At 38.9% G+C, this 26,715-nt stretch overlaps 1 protein-coding gene across 3 annotated transcripts in view; it reads left to right on the plus strand.

The window, feature by feature from the left end:
• ERG (ETS transcription factor ERG) overlaps positions 1 to 26,715 on the plus strand; it is a 91,172-nt gene that overhangs the window by 11,751 nt on the left and 52,706 nt on the right. The window contains exon 1 of one of the 3 annotated variants that reach the window (XM_044442600.1): positions 23,073 to 23,183. The exons of the other annotated variants lie outside the window; for them this stretch is intronic. Coding sequence (XP_044298535.1) covers positions 23,166 to 23,183 — 18 coding nt within the window. The 5' untranslated portion in view covers positions 23,073 to 23,165. Of the gene's footprint in view, positions 1 to 23,072; positions 23,184 to 26,715 lie in introns of those variants that run through there. 3 annotated transcript variants of the gene reach the window in all.

Raw genomic sequence — 26,715 nt, forward strand, 5'->3', positions numbered from 1 at the left:
TTTCCTGCATGAGCGCAACTGCGATCTTGGCCATCCCCTACCCCAAGCACAATTGCACCCGTCTCCCACCCGAGCGCACCCACGAGCACGCCTGTCTCCCCCACTCCCCGAGTGCACCCACAATCGTGCCCATGCAGGGATGACTGGCGCGATCGTGGTCGTGCTGGGGGGGGGGGGGGACTGCGATTTATTTTGTTCTTTGTCACTTTGCTTCAAATTTTTCTGATTAAAAAAATAGTTACAGAACAGTTCAACCTTATTTACATTGAACCTTATGGGGAAATTTGACTTGGCTCATGACCAATTTGAGTCATGACCAGAGTCCTGGAATGGATTAAGTTCGTGAGCCAAGGTACCACTGCAGTAGTAGTAGTGGTGAAGGAAGCGTATCTTGCCAATTCTGAAACAACTACACTATCAAAATTTGTGGTATTATGTAAGCAGAAGAATAGATATTCTTGGGTCCTGGATAATCATAATCATAAGTGAATCCATGAGGCTGCTCAATGCAGAGGGGAGATTTGCAAAAAAATGAAGGTTTTAACAAGTGTGGGTGAAATTTCAATTTCTTTTTTCTTTTAACAAAGGGTGTCCAGCTGGTGCTAGAGGGCATCCATGCCTTTTAAGTCAAAACAGTATTCCCAAAGCTTTTTGGAGCACCTATCTGTTTTCCATGCAAAACCTCTTTCTTTGAAGGAACTGAATCCCACTTTCTTAGATCTGTATTTGGTGTACCCAGGTGTGTTGCTAGTGTGACACTTAATCTGGAAGCTGTACTTAATTCCTTAAACAGTTTGGATTGGATATATTCCATCTTTTTTTGGCTTCATTGCCTCTTCTTCACCCCCTGCCCACCCCAAATCATTTTTTTTGTGTCCATGTGATGACACTCCTACAAATCTGCCTGGAAGAAGGAAGTGAAAGTTGCTCTGAGAGTTCTTGAGTTGAACTGCAGCCTATTAGATTCTTGCAACCAACCAGCCAACCTACCAAACAGTGATTCATTTTGTTAGAATCTAATGCAAGCTGGACTAGAGAAAATCAGGGAAAATTCATGCAGAAAAATAAATTCCCTGAGTTGTATAGGGTCTTTGATATGATGGGAACCATTTTGGATAGGAAAGCATTTGAAGTAGGGGCAAATATCCCTGTCCAAATAACTAAGCAGAACCTAGGTAGGTATAGCCTGTCTGGAGCAGGCCATTTGCACTGTTACTTGTTAAAATGCCTGGTGTGAGGCTGAAAGCAGCCCACTGCTGAAAATGGTAAGACCAAGACTTTCTGCAGCAGTGGGTTGGTTTTTTTGTCCCACAGCAACCAGGAATAGCAACTTTAGATCAACTGTATCTCCAAAAATTGCTCATGCAGAAGCACCCCCCCCCCCAACACGCACACCTTTTTTTAAGATCTTGAAAAAGCCCTCAGACTTTCTTGAAGGAAGCACTCACAGACACCCAACTGTTTATGGGTATGACCATGAATCCTAGTATGTGGCATCCTTTATGTTCAATAGCTGCATACTTAATTTCTGATGATCTGTAAATGTGTTGCATTCTTGATTGCATGAGGAATAATTTAGATTGTGGTTTTTATCCTAAAAGAATCCTTGAATATGTCACTAAAGAATGTGTAGAATAACACTGTCCTTCATAAATGGACTGAAGCCAAAGTCTGCTTTAAATATGGAGTATTCAGTTATAGTTGGATCCATAGAACAATGGGAAACATCCATGTTCCCAGCAGTCTTAAGGACCTGATTACAATAGTGCTTCCTTAAAGGCAGTTTGCCAGAATGAACATAGCATTTCCAGAGTTCCACTATTGAGTAATTATGATATATTGGATCTGAATTTTAGGTTTCCATGACCTTGGTATGTTGCATGCACTACGGAGGCATTCTCCTCTCAGATATCAAGTAGGATTTTATGGTTCTAGCATGAAAAAAGAATCGCATATATTTAGAACTTATGTCATGTTCATTTTTCTCCTCTTCCTTTTAATGTAAAAGTATTACACCATGCACTATTGTACAGAATATTCCTTTGTTGCTGACAAATATGATGTGTTGGGTGGGAAATGCATAGCGCACTGCAATCCCTACACCTTATTAGAAAAAGGGGAAGGTGTATGGAGCAATGGAAAGCAACAGCAGTTCAACATTTCTTGGAATGCCAAGTTCTGTTTGGTTCAACAAGCCATTCAGTCAGATCCTTGATGCACTCCTGCCAGAATGGGGTCCACGACGCATCCATCTAGAATCTCATTTCAACTCTGGTACTTAACCTTTGTTCATGTGGTCATTTAATTGGAATGAACAAAAGATCTCTTGTGTACAAAGATCCATTAACTGAGACATGAAACTCAAAAAAATATGATTATTTAAAGATGTAAGGACCAGCCATCTCAAAATCAAATAGGATTACTGCTTTCTTGGGTGCCTGTTTGAGGAAGCACTGGGATATGAGGCTTAAAAAGAAAAGCATACATAAACTGTATGCAAGCATACTCTGCATACATACATTTTTGAGCCATATTCATGTAATCATTAACCTCTCAGGATTAATGTTCAGTTTCTACCATGTCCTACACAAAAATGATTCACAGTTTGTCTTATGTGGAGTCAAGTGCTATTAAATACACTCATACACTCATATACAGAGAGACATGCACAGACACTATGGGTACATACATGTGTGTGTGCGCGCGCTGACTTTTGTTGTGGAATTTCTAGCTTTAAATGCTCTCTCTAACTCCATTTTATGCAGATAGTTCAATATAAACTGATTTGCTAAATAATACTAAATCAGCTTAAATTCAAGAACTATGGCTTGTGTTGTGGATCAAGCCATATAACAGCAGGACTATTGGTTTTAGTGCCTTTGGCTCCAGAAACACGGGAAAATTGTTCTGTAGCCAAAAGTGTGACTGACTTGGCTAGGCAAAGTTTCCTCTGCCCCCCCCCCCTCTTTTTTTAAGCATGTGGTTATAGTTTAGAATCATTATTTAGTTGAGAGCCAAGACCTTTTCAGAAAAGACAAGCATACTTGCATGGTCAGGGCAGCTGAATATATGATATATTTGCACATTTTATCTGAGATATGTAAACGCTATACTGTATGAGTGATAAAGAAAAATTCTGCATACATGGGAAAATACCTCCTGAAATTATCAGATATGTTTAGCTACTATCCACACAGGCAATGATTCTGGTTAGGTCTTTGGAAAACACGAAAATAGATCTCCCAGGACAGTATCCAGGGCTGTCAATCCACCTGCTCCCAACACATTGTACAAGTAGGAATGACTGCTAGCACAACAGAAAAGTGGGTCTTGTGAGTGCAGTCCAGGAAAATAGCAGAAATGACCTCCTCTGGAGCACTGCATGTCAGCAGAACTCCCTTCTGTGGACATCACCTGCTTGTCTCATTCAGGAAACTGTCATTTCATGTAGGTTTGGGTCAGGTCAGCAAGCATGATCTCTTACGGCTAGTGGTCATTCCTACTAATACGGTGACAGCACTGGTTATTGCCACAAAACACAGCTGGTCAGTATAATTGTTCCATCTGATATGATGTGACATTATAGGGAGTTTGAATTGTGATGGTGCTTGACTGCTATGGGAAAAAGCAGGAGACTACTGTGATATTAAAAAGGATTGTGATAATATATAATATTATTATGTATTCAATCTCTTCTTTATCCAGGGATACAAATTTAAGAATCTAGGGCAGGGTTGGGCAGATGTTTGACAGCCACTCTCATCTGACTGGACCAGCATCACCAATGGTGAGGGCATATGGGAATTGTGGTCCAACACCATTTGAAGGGCCACAAGTTGCCTACTCTTGATTTAGTGAAGTATAATTTTAGTTCAGTATATTCATAGCCTTATTTAAAAATAAATTACAAGTTAAAGTGAATTAATACATAAAAGTTGGAGTTGGCAATCTTGTATTGAAATCATTGGAGCATATTAATCTGCTATGGAAAATCCAGGAGATCTATTTTCTAGAACACTTTTTATTAATTTCCTTTTTATTCACACTTCACAATAGTATGTTTTAAAGACTTTTAGAAGAAATATCAGAGTTTCTTCAAGCAACTGTTGCATCAGTTCCACCGCATATCAGTAACAATTAAAGAACACTTCTTGGCAAGTGTTGAAACACAAAACAATTCAAATATGACTGTCATTCCCTTCATTAATCTTACTAGTTTGACACAGAATGATTATTTGCAATAACACTGGAACTGTGTCACATAAATTTAATGATCATAGAGATTCTTTAGCATTTTGATGACCTTCCAAAACTGAATTGCTATAAACATTATTAAGCCTCTAGTAATAATGATGTAATTTGTCCTGTAAACAGTTTGAGAAACCCCAGTGAAATATATTAATCTTAGTGCTAGCATTTATAAACCAACTCCCCTTAAAAATGTATATATAACAAAAATCTCTTATCGTCATAATCTGAGCCTTATATTTCTTAAGGGTCTTTTATTTTTTAAACAAAAGTCTACCAAAAATGAGCTGGTTATTTTGAGCAAAAGGCGCCTAGCTGCAATTGTCTTACTGATGTTATTGAAAAGGTTCACATTAGCTTTGTTGGAGATTCGATCAGCTCCAAGTCTTTTGCAGGGTTCTTTTTAGGGAGAAGAAAAGAGATGGACTGAGTATGGCCACTACTTAAAACACCAGACAGAAATTTGTCAATGCATAGAAGAAGATGGAGTTTTTCACTATGCTGAACCATTGTAAAACACAAAAACATTGTTTGTTGGGAGCAGCTGTTGGATGCAGGCTGTAAAATTGGCCATTCTGTCCCACAAAAGACTGGGGGAATGTTCAGCTGTGCACATGAGTTTTGCATAGATTTTGTGAGGATATGGCTCTTTTAGGAATAGGCTGGAAAGAACAACCATCAGTATAGTAGAGATGAAGGGTTATGACTGGCAGCAGAGAGTGAGAGAGGTAGAACAAGCTGAAGGTTAACTAAGATGGAACATTCTTGGACTAAAACAAAATAAAGTGCTTGTTGCTCACATACAACAGTTTAAAGCACTGCTTCATCAAAGGAGGAACAAAACAGATTCCAGAGCTCATGCTGCTGTCTTCTGACAATGTGAAGGTTACTGACTCCATATGTCGATACAATACATTAAAGCTAGATTGGAAATACAGCCCTTCCTGTACAGGTCCATTCATCTCCAGCAAAGGGTGGCATTTTGGAGACTTCTGGTGGGGGTTCTGAAGAATTTCATGGGACAGCTTTACTGTTATGACAAGGCAGCAATGGGTTTTAATGTTGTTCTCTTTTTTAAATATACAAAGCTTCATCACTGCTTCAAACACCCGAAGAGTTCTCATGAGCAGCTTCCTCACATTCTTCATTCCTTTAAAATGTCCCAGTGGGAATGGCAACATGTTATAATATAGTGCTGTTTCTCAGAGGCATTGAGGGGGCGTGGGGAAGATGAGGTGGCTGTCCCCACTTGACAAATATTTCCCTGTGAATCGTAGATTTTCATTTCTTAAAACAAATACTTCTAAAGTTGATGTTTAAATTTATGATTCCTGTTGTTCACCTCTTCTTATATATAAACTGATACTTTTCTTATTTGATTAGTGCAGGCTATTTCTTGATGGAAACACTAATACACTGACTTGCTGACATTCAAACTTAGGAATATTGCCACCTTTGCCTACTAAACCTTACAAAGGAATCAGAAACTGAAGCTTTAAAACTGATATTATTTCACAACTCAGAAAACTGAATTGTCAAAATCTGTCTTTCACCTTATGAGATCCCATCCCCAGAAGCATATCTTTCAGTTAAAATATTAGATGATATAATATGGGATCATGTAGTTTTAGTTCAAATAAAACCTGATTTTCTTGCTTTATCCCAATTCACAGCGAGCCTCCTGTCTTTCTTCCAATTGAAAGACCTGTGTGGTTTTCGTATTTTAAACTATTGTACTATACTGCACTGAGACAGAATATATATGGAGTATACAGTTTATATAGAGTCAGACCTTTGGTCTGATCCAGCATGGCTTTTCTTATGTTCTTATGTTCATTCATTCATTCATTCATTCAAAATGTTTGTGTCCCGCCCTTTGCAGTGTATCAGGGCAGCATATATAGGAACATTCCAGTGCTCACTGGGGGGTGGGGACTGCTTAGCAGAATGGCATAAATGCACTAGGCAACCATTTCCAAGCCTGGGGCAAAACTTGACAATTTTAGAAGCTGTCCTTGGCACCCAGAAATAAGTGTGCTATGAAGGAAAGCACTGTCCTGCAGCAACTTGCCACCTTCATGGTTCTCAGCAACAGGCATGACCAATAAGCATTCACGGGAACCGAAGATGCTAGACACCCTCAGTTTGCATTGAAGCAATCCAAGTTATGGCAACAACTGTTAGGATTAGTTTTGAAAAAGTAGGAATGGTGGGGCACTTCCTAGGACACACTTTTGCCCATGGCTACCCTGTTACCTATCCCTTTGAGTAACAGAGATGGATGGGGTGCTAAAGCTGGCCTAGGTGATAAAGCCGGATTGACAAATCATTCGGAAAAGTAAAATGCTCATGTAACATGAACTTGGTGATGAGTGCTCACAGGATAGTTGCCAAAATTAGACCATTGAAAATCAAAGGGGAAAATCAGGTTGCCATGGTTAGCAACTGCAATGGCAGAGGGGACATAAAGGAGCAGAAGCAGTGCTCTGAGGGCTGAGCATGCTCATTAGCTAAGGAATATTGACCTTCAGTTGGAAAAGAAAAACAGGGACGCAGGGAGTGGAACGGCTATCCTGAACTGCATATGGCTTATAATGGTCTCGGAAAGGCCATGACACTGGTACCCTGAATAGGACTTCTCACAGCGCACTGACAGTACAGTGCATCTTTCTGCTGCAGGCCTCCCTTGATCTTGCTTGTAATTTCTTTTGTTTTAACCTCTTAAGCCATGTTTGCAGATCTATAGAAATCTATTGTATTTTAGCTGTTGTCCACAAATGCTAACTACGGCTTGATATTCTTTTCGGGAACAAGGAAGCCCTCAACCCTGGCAAACATGTCTTGTGTCATGATGCACATCTTTTTGTTTTGCATGTTTCTTTTAATGAGGTAGTGCATGCAGCTCACTGAAATCAAAAACATATGATATGCCCTGGGCAAAAGAAAGGCAATAACTGCACAGATTTTTGAAGCGGACTTGTCATACCACAGACTACCATTTATAAAAAAAACAACAAGAAGAATTCTAATATAACTGTCTGCCCAAATATATTAATTTAAATTGAATGGATTTTATGATATTATAGCTGTGAGGCACAATGTCCAGCTGGCAAACATCTTCAAAACACATTTTGGAAGGCTATCTTCAAATAATTGTTGTGCACCAGCTCTTGATGGCATGTTTACTTGGGATTCTGTCACCCCCTCTCTTCCTGGAAATAGCATTTATCATTGCAATGGCCCTTCTTGGAGAAAACCCACAAGAGATTATAACACAAAGTGTTAATTAGATTGTGTCTCTCATTAAAAATGTATTGTCATGTTATGTATTATATGGTAGACTGCTACTAAAAAAAGTTACATGGCAGCCTGTTCTTAAAAAAAAAAAGACATCTCCTGAACCCCCACTCCTCACTTTACTTTCAACTTTATTACTATGTTCCCACTGTTCCTTTCTCCCACTTTTGCTAGTGAATCCCAGATTTTCCTGGATTAATATTGTTCATTTGATATAAATTCTGTGCTTTAGTGGGGACAATGACACGCTATGACTGCTGCAGCAGCTACATAGCTGTGCTATTGCACTAAGCAAAATCATCAAGATTCATAAATGCCTGGTGTTCTGTGATGAACTGCAGTTTTGAATGGCCACACCCTTCTTCACTGGCCCCCAAAAATGTTTGAATCTGGATCTTGAAGTGATGAAGCAGAGGAGAACTTTGTCTTCTGAAGGGCATCAGAAGGAACTTACATATTTCCCTTGTATTGGCTTACAGAGTCCAGCTGTACACTTAAAAAAACAGGGATTCAGAGGTAAAAGAGAAAATTACAGACTTCTTAGCCAAAATTTTATTCCAGGATTAAAACTGGGATTATTAAATATGGAGAAAAGGAAGCATGAATTAGCATGGCTTCTGGTAGTTTTACTGTGTTACAACTGTGTTATATTTTAAATTAAAGAAAAATTAAATCCAGCCTTTTTGGGGGTGTCAGTAAGCATGTAGATAGGAATGACCCAATGGGTAGTACCAAAAAGTCCTGTGTAAACACAGCAACCATGGAGGAGAGTATGGGTCCTCTTGGGAACAGGTCAATGATTAAAGAACAGAGCAGAACATTTTGGAAGGAAATGATTTGTATAAGATTTTTTTAAAGTATGATTGTTAATTCTATGAAGACATCTTAATCGATGACAGCATCCAGTTTTGGTTATAATATGCAAGTTGTGTTTCCTGGTCTGTTTTATGTCGATATTTTGCTTGGTAGGCATATCATTTTTTTCAGAAAAATTACAGTAAGGTATTATTTTAAAAGAACAGAAAGTGAAGACCAAGATGGACAGCTGTCATAATGGTTGTGACCCCAGGCAGACATTTATAATTAGGCCAATTTGATGTATTTGAATGATTTGGATTCTGGGGTGAGCAGTGAGGTGGCAAAATTTGCAGGCTACACTGCAATATTCGGAAAGACAAGTGGACTGCAAAGGGCTTTCCTTATTTGGGTGAATGAACAAAAAATGACAAATGTTACTCTGAAAATTGGTGCAAAGTGATGCACGTTGGGACAAATTATCCTGAGTTTACAGCATTCACCAGTGGAGTCATAGTGGTATCATTGTTTGACAGATGTGAAAAAGACAAATTACATGCTAGAGATTGCAAATAAAATCTCTTAAGACCTTCAGATAGAAATTTATGGTATGGATACATTGGTGTATAGTTTGGATTGCCCCATCTAATATTTTAAAGTTAGAAAAGTTACAAAAATGCAGTCAAAATTATAGAGGTTGGAGCACATTCCTTGTGAGGAAATACTAAAGTGCTTGGGGATTTTTAGTTTATTTGTTTCTCTTTATAACATTAAAGCTTAGGATCAATAAAGGATTGGATGGGCAACAGGCAGACAAAAAGAACTATATTTTCATGCAATTATAATTAACCTAGAAAGGTTCACTGGCTTTGCCTGAAAAGGTGATTGACAAATTCATAGGAGAATAGGACTAGTAATGGCTGGTAGTATAATAATCACTACATTTGATGGTTTCATGTTTTGTGAACCTTAAAAATAATTGGCTATTGGGTAATATAGAAATGCAATGAATGAATGAATGAATGAATGACCCTCCATATTCAGAGGGTGTATCTCTCCAAATGCTGATTAATTTTTGTTGAGGTATGTGCTCAGCTTTTACTGGTCTTAATCAACAGGGTACTTTTTATCCTCTTAATTAAAAATCAAGCAATTCACAAAACTAGTTGATATTGAGCAAATGGTGACTTGTTCCTTGCATTTAGACTTCACTCTGCCATGTCATGTCTTTGATTTCATGTTCTTGGGTAAATTAGTTCTGTTGTACCTCCTTTGTAGTGCCATTTTATCCAACTTGCACTACATCGGTTTGACCTTCAGGGTTGAACTTTTGGAACACTCCCAAAATTATACCTCATGACAGCGTATGGTCTTGCATGTCCTGTGGTTGATCCTTGGTACCTCCAGTTTAAAAACGCCTTTGTGAGACCACTCTGTCTGAGACCTGGAAAGTTTCTGCCAGTTAGAGATGACGACACTGGGCTAGACAGGCCAACATCTGGCTTAGTAAAGTGATGTTTCCTGGGTTTCAGCTATATAATATGTAGGGCAGTGGGATTCAGGGGAGCACAGATCTGACAGCTTTACATGTTCATATGTGATCACCTGTGATTCCCCTAAACACAGTCTAATATCCTGAAACTGACTCCCTAATCCTGTGTCATTTCTAAGGTTAAATAACAGTCTGTTAACATTGCATGTGTCTAACTATTGCTTCTGGATTCAGGCTTCCCTTCTGGAGACAATTCTGCATGATGGCCTTAATGCTGTACACTTTCTTCATAGGTACATTGGTTTTTATTTACCATCAGTCCATGTGGCTTGCAAGCTGATCCAGAAGCTGGTTGTGATAAATAGCAAGAAGTTTTTAGGATGTGCATCCACTTTGTATGAAATCTGACCTCAGAACTGAAGCAAGCAGCTTCAGAACAATTTGGGCTTTTTCTGAAGTGAAGTTAAACTTCTTTAATGGAGACGAGGACACCTCAGACAGGTTAGTTTAAAATTAGTATACTTAATTCTCCTTGCTCTCCTATTTATGATCATATTACTTTTGGGGAGAAATGTAGAAGGAATTTATCAGTTGGTATCAACTGAGCAAAAAGCAAAGCAAGAAGAACCTCTTCAGAGAATGTTTACAGGTTACTTCCTTAGGGACAACTCTTTGATGAATGCCATTTTCATATGAATATCCCCCCAAAGCACAGCACAAATCCCTGTCCCTCCAAACTTTGCAAGCACAAAATTTACTGCATTTATTTGTTTGAAATTTGGCAGGCTTCACTCCCTCAGAATGAACAACTATGCCTGCAACTTCACCCCATAAAAATGTACAGGCATCCCCTCCCCTCCCCTCCTCTTCCCTTCCCCTCCTCAATGAACTGCAAAAGTGCCTAGCACAGAACCCCAGCACCTATTTGGCTGAAATTTAGCAGCCATCTTCCAGTAAGCACCAGCATGCCTGCAAATTTCAGCCAAGATTGTGAAAAAGTAATATATATAGCTAATTTGTTCCTGTTCTCTTGCTAATTAATGGGAAAACATGCCAAGCCTTAGATTTCTGAAGTAAAGTTCTGTATCAGGCCCAAGGAAGAATGGGCTGTTCCTGTGGAAGTTGAAGGTGTAACAAGCTATTTTCCAAAGAACCAGGTGGCATCTGAACTAAAAGTTTATTTGGTGCACACTCATAGAAGCAACTGTGGTCTTTTCCATCAGTGTTCTTACCTTACAGTCGGCTGTTGTAATAAATCTTTTAATAGCATATGATTTTTAAAAAATTAAATGTGTCATCAACTCCACAGATTTAATTAACATTATCTAGATCTTTATTTTCTCTTGAGTTTTCATGTCTTCAGTGCTTTGCATTAGTGATCACTAGACCTGCTATGTTAGATGCTTGAGAAAGCATGATTTCCTCCAAGTTCTGTGAATCTGCTGTTCTAAGTAGTGTTGGAGGATATTCAAGCTTGTGTTGGATCTGGGAGTTTTCCAACACAATGTTCTTGTTTATAAGGCTTGCTTGGCTTTCATAAAGCATCAGTTTCTTTCTTCTATTATTGAGGCCTCAAGCTGTAACTCTCAGTGGGTCACATCCCAAGTACTTTTGAGGGCTTCCAGCAGCCACTGATTTGAGCGAGATCAGTGGAAAGTGTGTGTCGTGAGGACAGCACAGTTTGCAAACTCTAGAAAGGGAGTGCAACAACATCACAGCACTTGCTGTACCTCTTGAAAATTCAGGAACCACAAAACCCAACCTCTTGGCAACTGATGAAAAGCATTTAGCAAATTTTAATGCAATTATGTGGGTTTAAGTCAAATACTACATTCCATGTTTTGCCCTCCTGGAGAGGCTTGGAGAGCAGGCAAACTTTGCTTTGGCTAGTTAGATTACATTTCTAATATTGGGAGAAATGTGTTTGCTTAGTAAAACACCAACTTCAACCTAGCCTGCAAAAACATAGCACTTACCATCGAGTCCTGAGCTGCTGCCCGAACCCCCGCTGCCTCGCTCGTGCAGCAGCTGCTGTTGGTCCCTGCTGTGCTGAAGGTTCCCCCTGTGTGTGTCCATCTGGTTCACCCCAGGCCTACTACACAAGCTCAGTAGTGCTGCTATGAATATTTTTAATATGAACAGTAGGCACATAGGATTTACCTGCCATAGCCACTTGCCATATGTTATGCCACTTTTCATACTTCCTCTTCGGTTCTAGGACATGTCTCAGTTCTGTGAGATGCTTACTATATCATATGCCAGGGGAGCATGAGTATACTGCCATAGGTAATGTGCTGGCATCAACATCAAATGCCCAATCTTAAGCAGTGGTTTGCTGCTGCAGTAAGCCTTAAGGATGAGGCTACAAGAAGAGAGGGACTAAAGCAGATTTTAAACAGTAGTTTGACCAGGTATGAACAATCACTGTGGTGTGCCATGGCTTATTTAAGCAACAGAGGTGCCAAGTTGCATATTCAGGCTTCTGCCCGGCCTTCTGTTATGTAGACCTACTGAGTGTGGGTTGTTGGCATGGTTAACAAACCACCTGTAATCCTAGCCCATGGGTTCTAGGCCGCTTGTTAACCACACCGGCAACCTACCTTTGTAGGTCTGCACAGCCCAACAAGCTGTAGTCATGGCCTGAATATTGAAAATAGCTGCCCACATGCATTGTTAAGCCCCGTATGTTAATTAACTGAGAGTGGCTTAGCATGATGTAATTTTTCAGTTTTCTAAGTTTCTGAAAAATATGTTAAATACGTTAAATCCTATGCTCTAACTTCCTGATATAGAATGATTTATTTATTTGATGTATATCTCACTCTTTTCTTATGAACTCAGATTGGCTTACACCACAATCTTATTTCAATCTTATTTTCACAACAATAACCGTGTGAGGTAGTTTGGGCTGAGAGTCTGTGACTGGCCCGAAGTGACCCAGTTGTCTCCTCGGCCAAGCAAGGACTAGAACCCAGATCATCTGAATCCCTACCCTATGCTGCTAACCACGACACCACACTGACTCTCAGTATTAAGCTCATCTGCAACACTGCAACATTCTGCTTGTGCCCAATTTAAAGATTTGGACTGAAAGAGAATTGTATTCTATGCAATTGTGTTAGGATGATAATGTCAAGAGCCAGGGAATGAGAAAGTAACTGTTATTGTGCAAGTGGAAAGTAAACATATCTTCCCCTCATTTCAGTCATGTGGCAGATGTAAACAGATGTTTTTACTCTTTTATTATGCATGATGTTTGCTCTTATTGTGCCATGTTCAGAGGTACAAGTCCAGGTCAGGATCTATTTGGTTCTTAAAGCATGTGAGAAGGCTGCCTGGGAGCAGAAATCCCTCCTAGCCTGAGTTCTCCCCAAATTAATGACTGAATTAATTATATGGCTGTGGCACCATATAATTTACTTTGGCTTACATTACCTGTGCAAAAGCACAGATTGTGGTGTTAAGCTAGTGCAGCAATCATTGTGCCTGATTTTGCACTCTTACTCATTAGTGAAGATGGTTGGAAGATAGAACTACTTACACTCACTACAGTGTCTAAAACTGATATTGTTAATCTTCTTGTAGTCCTCTTGCTAAGACTTGTTGCAGAAGCAAATCATTGCATAAGATGCAGCATTCTAGTGACTTTGCCAAACCATTATAAATTGTAGTATTATGCAGATGTTGCTCTGGCATGTGGTATACTAAGCGTCTTACACAACTGATGCATTACACAGAACTGGAGAGGGAGCATGCAGTGGTATAATCTGGGCTGAGGTCAAGAGAAAACATGGTTGGGCATCTGCCAAGGGCCTCATACCTTAGCAGACACCTCTCCCCACCCCCCCCCACCCCCATTGAAACCTGCTTGCTCATCTTGCTTCTTGTTCTGGCACAGACAATGATGCTCCTGGTATTAAGGGGGAACCGTGCATTCCACTTCCCTGGCTCCTTGTCTGCCAAACGAGCAAAAAGCAGCAGTGACTTAAAAAGATAGAGGAGCAAGACCACGGTGAGAAGGTGGCTTCACTGGAGGAGAGTCCTACTGAAGGTGCTTTTCCCAAGGGTTCTCAGAAACCTGGGGGCTAGTACTGGGTATGGTATCGTGCAACTGGTTATTTTAGGGAAAGCCAGAATAGTGTGTGAGGCAACTTAGAATATGCAAACCCCCTGACTGCCCTTTAAATCAAGGAGCCTGTTGTTTAGCAGAAGCTTATTATAGCAAAACTTGCACATGACAAGCAGTGTTGCTGGACAGATTTGCCAAGTACAACTGTTTACCCTGTATTGTGCAAGGTTTTATGCATTCTGTGGTAACCATGCATAACTTTTGAATCAGTGTCTGTCCTTTCCTCTTGTGGGAAAGACTGAGGCAGTTCCTACCAAATCACCGGGAGATGTGGGGGATCAGAAAAAAATAATGGAAGATGAGTCAAGGACATTTAGAAACTTTATTGTGCAATAAGTGTCATTAGGCAGGGAGGTGATTTTAGTCTTAGGCACAGTGGGTAAACACTCAAGGGCTTCCACACTTTGGTTGTGGGCGTGCAAAAGAACTTGCATTCCTGGCTCCTCATCTTCCAGAGCTCCAAGTGGGAACCCTCAGCAAAAGTCCTCTGCTTGATTAAGTGCAATAATTTGGATTCTGCCTGGATATGGTACTTGAAGATGTGGTTTCACATTACTGCAAATTGTTTTCTGAAGTAAGCTCAGTGTGTGTGGGAAGCACGGGTGTTGCTTAGATTAGATTGCATGCCTTTGTCATAGGAGCTTTGTAACAGGACCTATGTAGTCTCAGTGTAGGCAGCTTATGTTTAGATTTGGGGATTCAAGTTGTGAAGGAGTAGAAATAAGCCCCCAAACAGCACCAATGGTGCCATATTGACATTGATATTTTTCATATGTTAGAACCTGAGCTGGGATAATCGAGGGTGCTATTTTACCCAGCTGTCTGCTTCTTTACGAGTACCAATTGTTGGTGAGCCAATGTTGAGTGAAGTACTGAAAATGACAAAGTGAATTGGAAAGTATAAAATGAGTCTTGGGCCAAAACTGAAGTCAACTAAGCAGATTGTGCTATGACTTCATTTTCCATCAAGATTACTAGGTGCAGATACTATGAAATTTAAGGCCAGTTAGGATCCCATATGCAAATGAGCCAACAGTGAAGTTGTTTCTTGTTTTGTTTTTAAATATCTAAACATGTTCTTGTGAAAGAAAATATTTCTTCCTGTTTGGATTTCAAAAGAGTATTGCTAGGCATATTTGTAGGAAAAACTGTGTATCTGCATGTGTATTGTATGAGTTTCATAGTATGTGCAAGGGAGGAAAGTTTTGGTGGCCAAAGGGTGACAGCTTTGAATGATTAAGCATGATCTGTATTAGTCCCAGTCTTTCTGGATCACCAGGATTTATATTCAGATATTTCACATCTGTTTCATGTTTGCAGTCACTAAGAAGAACCAACCATATACCGTCCTAGTATTAGCCATCTGTCTGCTCCTATGAGGGACTTAGCTTGGGTCTCAATAAATATAGTTATTCCTGCGTCCCATATTTACAGGTTTAGGACGAGGTCCTACACACAATTGGAAAAAAATCCACTAAATGGTTTGAATTCTGTAAAACATGAGGTAAAAATTTGTGCATGTAAAATTGAATAGTTCTGAAAGCCAGAATAGTGTGTGAGGCAACTTAGAATATGCCAACCCCCTGACTGCCCTTTAAATCAAGGAGAATTTTGCTGTTGATTTTCCTTTTACACATTGCTTCTTGGGATATATTTTCTAATGTTCATTGTATGGGATTTATTTTGTGCTCTCTCACTACATTTAAGCTAGTCTCTATGTGTTCACAGAGGATGGGCAGTGGTGGGCTCCTTCCCCAGCATCTCCAAGCTGAAGGGCAAAGTGCGCCCATATTTACACACTCAGGATTTCTGATCACATGGAGATGTGCCACCTCATTGATGCTTGTTCACATGGAGATACATGCACACTGTAAATATGCCTCTCAGTGCATGAGAACAGAGCCTGCTACCATCTGTGCATAGGGTAAATGCTTGGAAAAGATCCCTAACTCCAGCAGAGGGCTGCTGGGATGATAAAATGTGAAGGTAATTCTGCATGTCCTACCCCATGCTTTGTAAAGGAATTGGTTCAGTGTCCCATGCTAACCCACAGCAGTAAAGCCACTAACATCCAGAGGTGATAGAGGGTGGCTTAAACATGGAGCAGAGGAAAGAATGCAGAAGGGAGCAGTAAGTGTGCTTGGACTGAGAGCTAAAAGTAGAGTTGCTGAATCCTTTTCCAGAATGTTTGAGAACCAGGGAAAGGTCTAGAGCTTAATGGAAGAGGATATGATTACATGCCGAAAGTCCCAGATTTATTCTCCACCATCTTCTGATAGAGCTAGGGAAAAGCCCAGTCTGAAATGCTGGAGCAAGAATATTAGGTAGAATCATGAATTAAGTCAGTCTAAAGCTGTTTCCTATGTTTGAAATGCTGCCATTGATTAAGGCTAAGATGGAAGAACAGCCCATGCAGACCAGCTGTGTGTGAAGGTCGTAACTGTGTGAATATCTGGCAATAATCACTTTAGCAGATTAGGCTGAGGGCTAGCAATGCAGTCCCACTACTGTGAGATAAGAGGAATATCTTCTGCCTAATCACTTCAACAAAAACCTTAACTTTACAAGAACACTGAGCACCATCTAGTGTCTAACACACATATTCACATTCATATTTGCAGACTTAGGACAATTTCTACTACATCTAATCAGTCACTCACTTGTTAGATTTCATAGAAGCCATTATGTAAATAATACTCACTTATAAGTTTCTTATAACTAAGAAATGAAATTGTTTACTTCTGAACAGGTACATTTAAATACTGCAACAATATTTTTCAGATGTTGATAATTAAAATCAATTTATGAAAGTAATTAGCTAGGGAGAATGGACCATTCTCTAGCAACACAGCTGATCATAAAGCTGAATGTCTTCAAAGAAGAATGTATTGCTTTTCTGAGGAAAAGACGTATTTGTTCAGAATCAGAAAATGATCTTTAACAATCCTGAAAGGTAGAAAATGTGTAACAACAAATACTGTGTATGTGATCTTTGCTGAAATCAGCAGTTTACAGTCTGCAGCCCCCAAAGATTTAACCCAGCCTCCCACAGTGAAGTGTTACCACAGTTTATGTGCATCTCTGTGTGCATGCATATGAGAATTTATATTTAAGAAGTTTATGGGTGAATCTCTGCAGCACTGCTCACAAGCCATATTTAATGGCTTAAGTCTAGATGGGCACAATCTAATGAGGAAGGGGCATTAGCCCTAAGACTCAGAGAGTAGGTCAGTTCTCAAAATCTATCACCCTTGCCCATTCCCAGGCCCCAAAGGGCATTTTGAAGCAACAAATCACCTGCTTAGAGTAGAGATATGTGAGGAATCCATTTGGCAGTGGGAATCCATCAGATTCCCTTGGCTCAGCTCCCCAGAGTCAGGTCTGTTTTGCAGTGGCCCTGAGCCGGTGAGTTCTCCCAGTGTTCATGAGGTGTTCAACAGGAATCAAGCCCCACATGCTGCACAAGCAGTGACCCTCTTCCATACCTGGTGCTGATGCTGCCAGCTGCACTGGGCAGGGAGGAAGCTCCGTTGCTGGGAATGGCAGCCAGTGCACCTGCTTGCAGCATCCCTCTTCTGCGTTCTACAGCCACTCTTTGAGCAGTTGCACCTGATAGGGAAGGCTGCTGGTTGCACAGTGCTGGTCCGTAAGCGTTCCTCTTCCCTCAGCTTGCTTTGCAGGACTGGACCAAGCACCAAAGGAAGCCAGCAAATATTAGAGGGATGGATTCTCAAAAGGATTCATCCCAAGCCCAGTTAACAGTCATACTAACCTGTATCAGGCACTCAACTGGGACAGGCCAAACACTCCCAAACTTGTACATTTCCTGACCTGTGTGAACTTTTCATTTGCTTGACTTTAGTTCTGCTTGGTGCCAAAACCCAAACCTCTGAGCCTCTCTTCTCCAAGTCTCTAAAGCTGGTCTGGCATTGCTATGCATCAGTGCTCAGAGAATAGCCAATATCAGTGTTCAGTCTCAGAATGCCATAAGGATGTTGGAATTTCAGGCAGCAGAAGGCAAAAATCCTCACTAACTTTAAAATCTGCAGAGAGCTGGATGGTAGTGCATGAAGGTTGGCTCCACCTCCTCCAAGAAAGCACATGCCAGATGGCCCACCTGGCAGCCAGGTGCTCTGCTGAGTGTGGCAGCAAGGAGTCCAATAAAGTATGCAATTGTTCGCTTTTACTGGGCCTGGTGCCATAAGAGTTAGCACTTGAGCAACATTCATTCCTGGAAGTGGTTAGTGCTGGTACAGAGGTATTTCTTTGGAATGGGCTGGCAGGTGTGGTGATCCAGGTCACACATTGCCACTGCTCCTGTGGTGACATTTGTGGAAATATTGTTTAGTGGCTTCTACATGGCTAATGTAGTACTCAGTGAACAAGTATGGAGCTCCACAGACACAAAGATAACAGTTGAAAACTGGTGTGCTTAAAGCATGGTTGGAACAGGATAGCACTTCTTGGTTTCAGAAATTCATTTCGAAAAGATTTGTTTATGCCAAGAGGGCATTAAGTGTTTTGTGCTCCTGGGTCAATCAAAAAGAGGAAGTCTGGTTAGAACTGTTTGGATAAAACTTGATAAGGATATAATTATTCTGCAGGCCCAGACATAAACTTAGCTTGACAAATGTAGGTAAGGGCCCCCTGAAGTTCTAATCTATGCACTGCTTTAAGTTTGGGACGCTTTTAAAGCAAGAGAAAAACTAAATAAATGAGTTAGCAACCTGACAAAGTGTTATAAATATGTGATCCTATGGGCATATAATTAATGCCTCCTCATAATTTTTTCCAAACCACTCAAATTCCATTTCCACCCAAAGAAAATTAAGAATGTTCCTAGGAGCCAAATGGACTCTAGGTGTCTCCACATTCCTGGAAATCACTTGGATCTAAACATGCTTTTTGCCTTTAGCAATCTGGCCCTAATTGCTTAGCATCAGTTATACATGGAACTTTGAAGGCATCATCACCTTTGTCATTTCTAATGTTAAAAATTAACACTTTATTTTAAACCTTATCCATAGCTTTTACACTATTTCTTAGCACATGCAGACTGAAGGCAAAGACATTTCATTCCTGTCACTGGGTCAGAAACTAGAGTAGGTAATTAGGGAAAGAAAAGGTTCAGTTCATGGAAGAACAGATTTGAGACACTTCACTGCTATAGATTGGGCCCTAGCTAAATCATCAGTTATGAATAGAAAGACACCAAATAATCATCTCTAGAGATAGGATCAAAACACAACTGCCTGTCAGTATCAGTGGTAGAAACCAACTAAAATTGATCCATGCAATTGCTTGCATGCACCTAATATTTATTTATTTATTTATTTAAAGCTTTTCTATCCCATCCTATTACAAAAAGTTTCAGGATGGTATGGACTGGTATAATTGGTATAATGACATTACAGTTGTGCTGGATCTGAGATAAGGATGAAGTACTTATGTAATCCAGTCCTAAGGTAGGTAGAACTGAATTTGGACATAAACACATCCTTGAAGAAGGTCCAGAAACACAACTGTTTCAGAACTGGAAACCAGATTGTTAATTGGGACCAACCATCATTTGAACATTTTGAACATTTTTACTCTGAACTGGTTCAATTCAACTAAATGTTTGGCCTTTAAAGACTTTAAAGGCCTAGAATCAGGAAATCTAAAGGACTATCTTTTCCTACATCAACTTAATTATTGATTAAAATGTCTCTCATGAATCTCTTAAGGGATGCAGATGGTGCGGTGGTTTAAACTGCTGTGCTGCTGGGCTGGTTGATTGAAAGGTCACTGGTTCAAATCTGCACAACGGGGTGAGTTCCCATTGCTCCGTCCCAGCTCCTGCAAACCTTGCAGTTTGAAAGCATGCAAATGCAAGTAGATAAAAAGGTACCACTTCGGTGGGAAGGTAAACAGCGTTCCTTTGGTGTTTAGTCATGCCGGCCACATGACCACGGAGACTGTCTGCGGACAAACGCTGGCTCCCTCGGCTAGGAAACAGAGATGAGCACCGCCCCCTAGAGTCAGGCATGACTGGACGTAATGTCAAAGGGAAACCTTTACCTTTACCTTTTACATGAGTCTCTTGGCCTGAAATCTTTCATTATAGTTACTTAGATCTGCCAGAACAGGGCTAGGGAAGTGGGTCAAACAGATTATAAATCGGGATAAAAGAAATTTAGCCAGCTTGTAAAATGGATCCAAATGCAATCTTTAGTCAGAGTGTACATTTCCAAACTTGTGGTGCAATTGAGAGGAGAAAAAAGTTTTTGCAGACCAGGTACATTTGAAAAATATGCATGGAGAAATTTATACCTATAAAATGTGTGCACAAACATGCATTAACCTATCTGAGAAAATACTAAGTTTCAAAAATGCATACACCTGATGTGAAGAGTTATGAACAGAAACTGTTTGCTGTTTGCTCTAAGTGTATGAATGTAGAAATACCTGTAGGACAAAGGGCTTTTTTTGTTTTTTCATTTTTTGTTCTTTGCTTTGACTTGTTCATCCCAGCTGTGGGTTTTTTCCTTTGTCCTCCTTAGGAAATTCTTTCTTTTTGTAGCTTTTTAAAAAATGATGCTGTCTTTTTTGTTTTGTGCTTTAAATGTTATTTGTTTTTGTTAGCCACTGTTAAATGCTACATTTTGAAGTGGAGGAGCAAAATATAAGTGCTGACATAATAACGTACAAGATAATTTATAAATATAAAATAACACTTTGAAGGGTTTGATCATAATTCTTTGTATCTAAAACATGGAGAGATTAGTGCAGAAGGAAAATTTATTTACTCATTTTTTAATTTACTGTGAGGATATATCATAAAATTACCAACTACAAAAGTAGTATGGGCATTTCAAGTTTTATCTCCAGAGTACAAAAAATTCTGTTGCTTTTGCCAGAAGTACCTTAGCCTCAATATTTTGATCTCTGTTTGGGTTGGTTTAACAATTGGTCATCTTCATTGCTTAGAGATGAAAAGACTAGAAAATCAACAATCACCATTGTTTCTGATGCTTTGATTTTCTTACTCTTTATAGAGAAAATATTTTGTATAGCACTTCCATTGCTAACCATTTTCTCACTTTTTATGACAAATCTGTGATATTTCTAGTTTCCATAGGTCACAGCTTCCCAGACTTGCCTAATTGGTGAAGCTCACATCATATGAAAAGAAGTGGAATGTTTCAAACTTACTGCATATATAGCTAAAGTAGAAATGTTGAGGTTTGGCACATTTTAAGTATTTTATCTGTGAGCGTGAGTGGTTCCAAATAACTTGAGGGGTCAGGCAAAAAACTGTATGCAATGTTTTTTTCCCTTGGAATTGTGTCTTAAAATAAGCCCTTTGTCTTTATTTCATCAGAATTTCATCCAACAAACCGGGTAGAATTGAATATTTTAGTTTCATGAGAAACCGACTATCACAAATCAGATCTTCAGCACAATATAGAAGCCACTACAAAGGAAATTATCAACTGAATAGGGGTGTAAGGGGGAAGGCAGACCAAATTAAGATCTTCTCCCATCCAGAAAGCATAGTGTTTGCATCAATGCATGTGTGTGCGTGTGTGTGTAATTCTCATAAGGACAGAATTTTATCATTGCTGTATTTCATTATGAGAACAGCTTCCAGTGTGATAGCAGACTTAACACAGGCTATCCCACAATGCTTTGCCATTTAAAGATGTAGAATAACATTTCTCCATGAAATATTTATTGTGTGCTCAGAATGCCTTACTCAGGATTATTTAAAGCATTCTTTAATTGATGTTGTGACCCGTTTTGCTTTTTTAAAAAAGAGCAGTTTTTCTGGGGAGGGTTGTGGGGGTTGAAGAGCTAAAGATATGTATTTTCTTACTTATGTAATTGTTTTATTGAACAATAGCACAGCACTACAAGTGGTACAGAGGAATAGTAGGAAAGCAAAAGCTCTTTGTGTGGAGCTTGAATCTCAGTTCTGTAAAGAAACTGAATTCAATAAAACAGACTAAGAGCTTCATTTAGGCTCATAGGGCCACTGAATCAGGCTAGTACAAATAATTGTGGAGCAGTGAGAGAGGAGAAGGTCAGCATGAAGACACTTTATAACTACTTCCCACACCTAGGTCCCTCCAGATGTTATTGATTATAATTCCTCTCTGCTTCCTCCAAGCATTACCAATTGTTGGGAATTATGGACATTGTATAGAGGGATCCAGGGCTGCTTCAGAAAACAAAGATCCAAAATATACTTCTATTAATCTCTTACTACAAAAGGACAAAATAAGCCTGCCAAGCCACCCTATGCAAACCTCTGAAGGCTAATACAATCTCCCCCATCGTTGCCTTCCTCCATATCATGTACACACTTCAGACCAGCCTTATTGATAATAAGCAGTTAAAGTAGCCCTTGAAGGATGAAGACAGAGGCTGGGCATTAAGTTAACCATCCCAGTGACTAAACGGAGGCTTTGCAGGGGCGGTGAACAAATGGAAGTAAGTGGCAGAGCTGCAGGTCTTCTCACATCCTTTGGAGAGAGATTCAGTGGTGAGCACCTGCACTGCATTCAGAAGGTTCACATTCAATCCATGCCATCTCTAGCTAAAAGGATTAAGAACCAAACAGAGACAGTCCTCCTCCTGCTCAGGACCCTGCAGCCGGTTGGAGAGCACGGCACTGGGCTAGATGGATGAACCATCTGTCCTGGCACCAGGAAGCTTCCTGTGCCCATAGGCAATGCGAAATAGAAATTGTAGGTGTGTGGCTGTCTATTGCGGTCAGTAAGGTAACAGCAATTTGCCTCAAACCTAAATTTGGCCCTGAATCTTTCATTCTCCCTGGAGCCCTATATCAAATTTGGCCCAGTTCATGCAACATCTGCATCCTGCTTCAGTGTGGCAGGTCATATTTACTGCACATCATATCACACCTGCCGACACTGTCATAGCCAATTGAGATTAAAAAAAAAATCTTGTAGCCGCATATCGTCAAGAAAAACAACATTGTTTTAGGACCTCTTATCTCTTAGCTCCCAAATATCCTGTTTCTTCAAACTGCAGTAGCCAGGACCAATAGAAACCTCTTCCTGCCACTGGCTGACTTCATTTCCCAGAGTTAGCACAATCTCATCCGCTCTAAATAACTTCATCAAAACTTCTTTCTGGTCAGAGTGAAGCAATTATTATTATTGACAATTATTAGCGATCAATAAGCTAGATCGCATTATGGCGAGCACGATCAAGGTAAGAAAGGGAATGCTTTTTAGTAGACTTTTTTTGGAATTATTATTATTTTTTATTTCCTTTCTAACAGCAGTAAGTTAGAATTGGGCAACACCCCCACAGCCACAATAGAGGACAAGAAGATTTCCTTTGTACTGCCTAGTAAATTTCCTTTTTCCTACTCCCTGTCCACAAGGCTTAAAAACTTGAAACTCAGAAAAAACTGGGTGTTTTTTTAAAATTCACTGTTCAGTGCTGTGGATTATACTTGCAAAGCCCTTTTGAGGGAAGACCTGAATGTTCTTGTTGCTATCATTTTTAAAACAAATTTGGATAAGTATCTGATTTAGACTCTGGACTGCCGTCAGGGGGAAAGATTAATTATTGATAATTTAATTATTCCATTTTGGGATGTTTTTGAATATTTCCTTTATTTATAGGATTAAAACAAATTTAAATAGAAATTCAAGTGTTACTGTCAGTTGAATATTGTTCATTTATTTTATAGATATTTAATCTAATACTGAAGATTAGATACTGAAGACCTTTTAAAATGTTACTTAAATGTGGAGGTAATTCAATAGATATTTTGGAGTGTGCTTTGGTTTTGTTTTTTTGTTTAATCTGAGGGTAATAAAAAATTGTCATGAGTTTGTGACTCCAGTTTCTGAGCCTTATTCTTAGCTACTTTTTAAAACAACTGTACAAAGTAACAGTTCTACTGAGGCTCAGGTTATTTTGTTGTTCAGATAAATAATAAATGACTTGCACCTGTGTAATATGTATTTTAGTAGTTCATAATTACAGATATGGCAGTAAATAGCCCTGTACAATTTAAAACCTTATGAAATTAAATAAGATTATGAAGAATTTACATCTGCATTAAGAATTCTCAATCAAAGCTTACCTATAGAAGTTTATGCCTTATCTCATTTTGTAATTTTCTGATTCACTTGATATTTTTCATTTATGTATTTGCATTTCCAGATACTAAGTATTATTGCCTAGAAATCATGTGAATTTTCTGGTTAGAAAGATTTCTCCTTTGTTTTTTAGTCATAGATGTTTTCATGATTCTGTCTAAAGTTACTAAAGTTTAAATGCGCTTTGCATTGATGACTGAACATTAAGTGTGTGAAACTCATCTGAAAGCAAAATAATTTCAAATCTATTTACTCTGCTACTGATGTAAAGCTGTTTTGAATTGTGCAAATTAGGCTCAAAATTAAAACTTGTAAGAACTTTCAGACTTGCAGATGTAGAGTTTGATCATGTCTTCTGCAGAACGGAAGATTAAAAACTAGGAATAGTTGAGCTCTTCTGATTGACTTATTTGAATATTAATTTCTGGTAGTAATCCATGCACTTGCATTTTGAGTAGACATACATAGTATTTCACATAAAAAACCTGTCAAAACTCCTATCTATCTACCTTTAAAAGATAGTAATATGGGCTGAAGGCTGCACTTGAAGTAGATAACAAACCTACATGCAAGTTAGGTTTTGGACTTCTGTTTTCTCTTCCATGCACATGTTAATTTATTGGAAAATGCTAGCAATATACCAATATATATCAGTTAATAGACTGCTATGATGCATTGGTCTTGTACAATTATTTCTCCCATCCCACAGCAAATAGCAGGAGTTTGGTACCTGCTAGCAGGAAAGTTGTCATTTCTTCTTATCAATGTTTTAATTACAGTTTATGGAGGAAACTGCATATAAATTAAATTAACTTAGTAAGATGGGGTTGTAAGTCTGACTAAGTCTGAATCCATCCCTATATCTATATCGTTGTGAAAATGTAGACCTTTTCACATTTTCCAGTAATGTTTTTATCCAAATAATTTCTTTCTTATTTGACTTAGCATGATAAAAGGATAAATTGCTTAACCAATTCCTTGATCCACATTCTTTTAAAATGTGTGTTTATTTTATTTAGTTATATCAGAAGAGGTCTAAATGAGTTTAATTCAAAGTGCTTCTGTTTTATTGTGATTAGACTGTGGAACAGGGGCACTAGCTACATTACTGTTGGTTTAAAATGAATCTGCGACCTGGCACCCACCAAATGGTTGGAATTGTAACTCCCATCATCCCTGATTATTAGGCATGCTAGAACTGTAGTTTGGAACAGATGGAAGGCACTGGAGTAAGGAAAACTAGTTTATAATCATTGAACTTTTTTTTAACAAGGTAGTAGTACTTTCATTGTTACCTCCAAGACTAAAAATTTAGCCAGTTGGCATTACAATTTAATTGGTGTCCCAGAAACTATAGTAGGGTTGGTTATACTGGCATGCAGTAATCTACTCGTGCTAATGCTGACTTTTCAGTTTAACATAAATCAGAGATCTAACACTCAGAAGTCCTCTTTACTATTAAATCAATGTGAGATGGAAAGAGTAAAGCATGCATATATTAGCTAATATTGACATTGATTTATGCACACATGCCAACACATACAGTATTGTTTTATTTATATTTCATTAAATGGATTTCTTACCTTTCAGAGCACATTGTCATCAGAAGATAGTTTATTTAAAAAGTGTTTAAATGCTTAAAACATCTTAAATACAAGCACAATGCTTTGACTATGCAAGGCCAGATTTTGCTGCATTTATCTTTTAAAAATAGTTAAATAATTAATTCTGGTGTAGTGTCATCAATTTCTATAGGATTTTTTTGGGGGGGGAGTATTCAAAAATATGTAGTTGCAAATGCAGCCTTAGGAAAATAATAGCCAAATAGATTAGGATGGAGGGAAGAGGATCATATCTGTTACATATCTTTAAAAAGTATTTAGCAGCAACTGCTTGAATATAAAGTCAAACTATCATAGCATAAGTTGATAAAGTAGGGTTGGTTTCATGAGAAGAAATCAAGTTTTGCTGTAACTTCAGTGGGATGTATGGATTGCATCCTTGATATACTTACAGTATTAACTAACTTAGATCTATTAGAAATCTATTGGATACTCACATTCTTAAATATATACTACAGTCAATTTAATATGGTTGGAGAGGCAGGGATTTTTTTTTCTTTTTGGAAGTCAATGGTCCTTTTGCTGCTCTAACATTAACTGCAAGCTGGGGATAAGTACAGCGTACCGATGATAATCGATGCAATGAAAAAGCTTCAGACTCTTTGTAATCTATGTTAAATGAACCGAAAGCAATAGCCAGTAGGCATAACATTCAATCTTGCTACCTGTTTAGGATAAAAATAATTACCACAAAGCTCATTTTATCTTATCATCCAGAAATGAGGGAAAACATGTTTGCCTTCAATGGCAAGTTTAGTTCAGCAGCAGGCACTTGCTTCCTTGGCTGTTGGTGCAACGGCAATTTTGTGATAAAGGGCTATATTAGCTAGTCCTGAAATGGTGAAATGGTGGAGTGATTAACACTTGTGGATAGCTGGTTCAATCTAAAACTTCTAATCTAATTCAGAACATATACACAGTCAGCATTTAATTGCTAGTTTCCTTTCTTGTTGGTTGGGATGCTTTGTTATCTGTGTGATTAAATGGTTGTGTATTTAAAATGGGAAT

Source organism: Varanus komodoensis, unplaced genomic scaffold, assembly GCF_004798865.1.
Source record: "Varanus komodoensis strain SLA01 unplaced genomic scaffold, ASM479886v1 scaffold4, whole genome shotgun sequence".
In the NCBI taxonomy this organism is placed as follows: domain Eukaryota; kingdom Metazoa; phylum Chordata; class Lepidosauria; order Squamata; family Varanidae; genus Varanus; species Varanus komodoensis.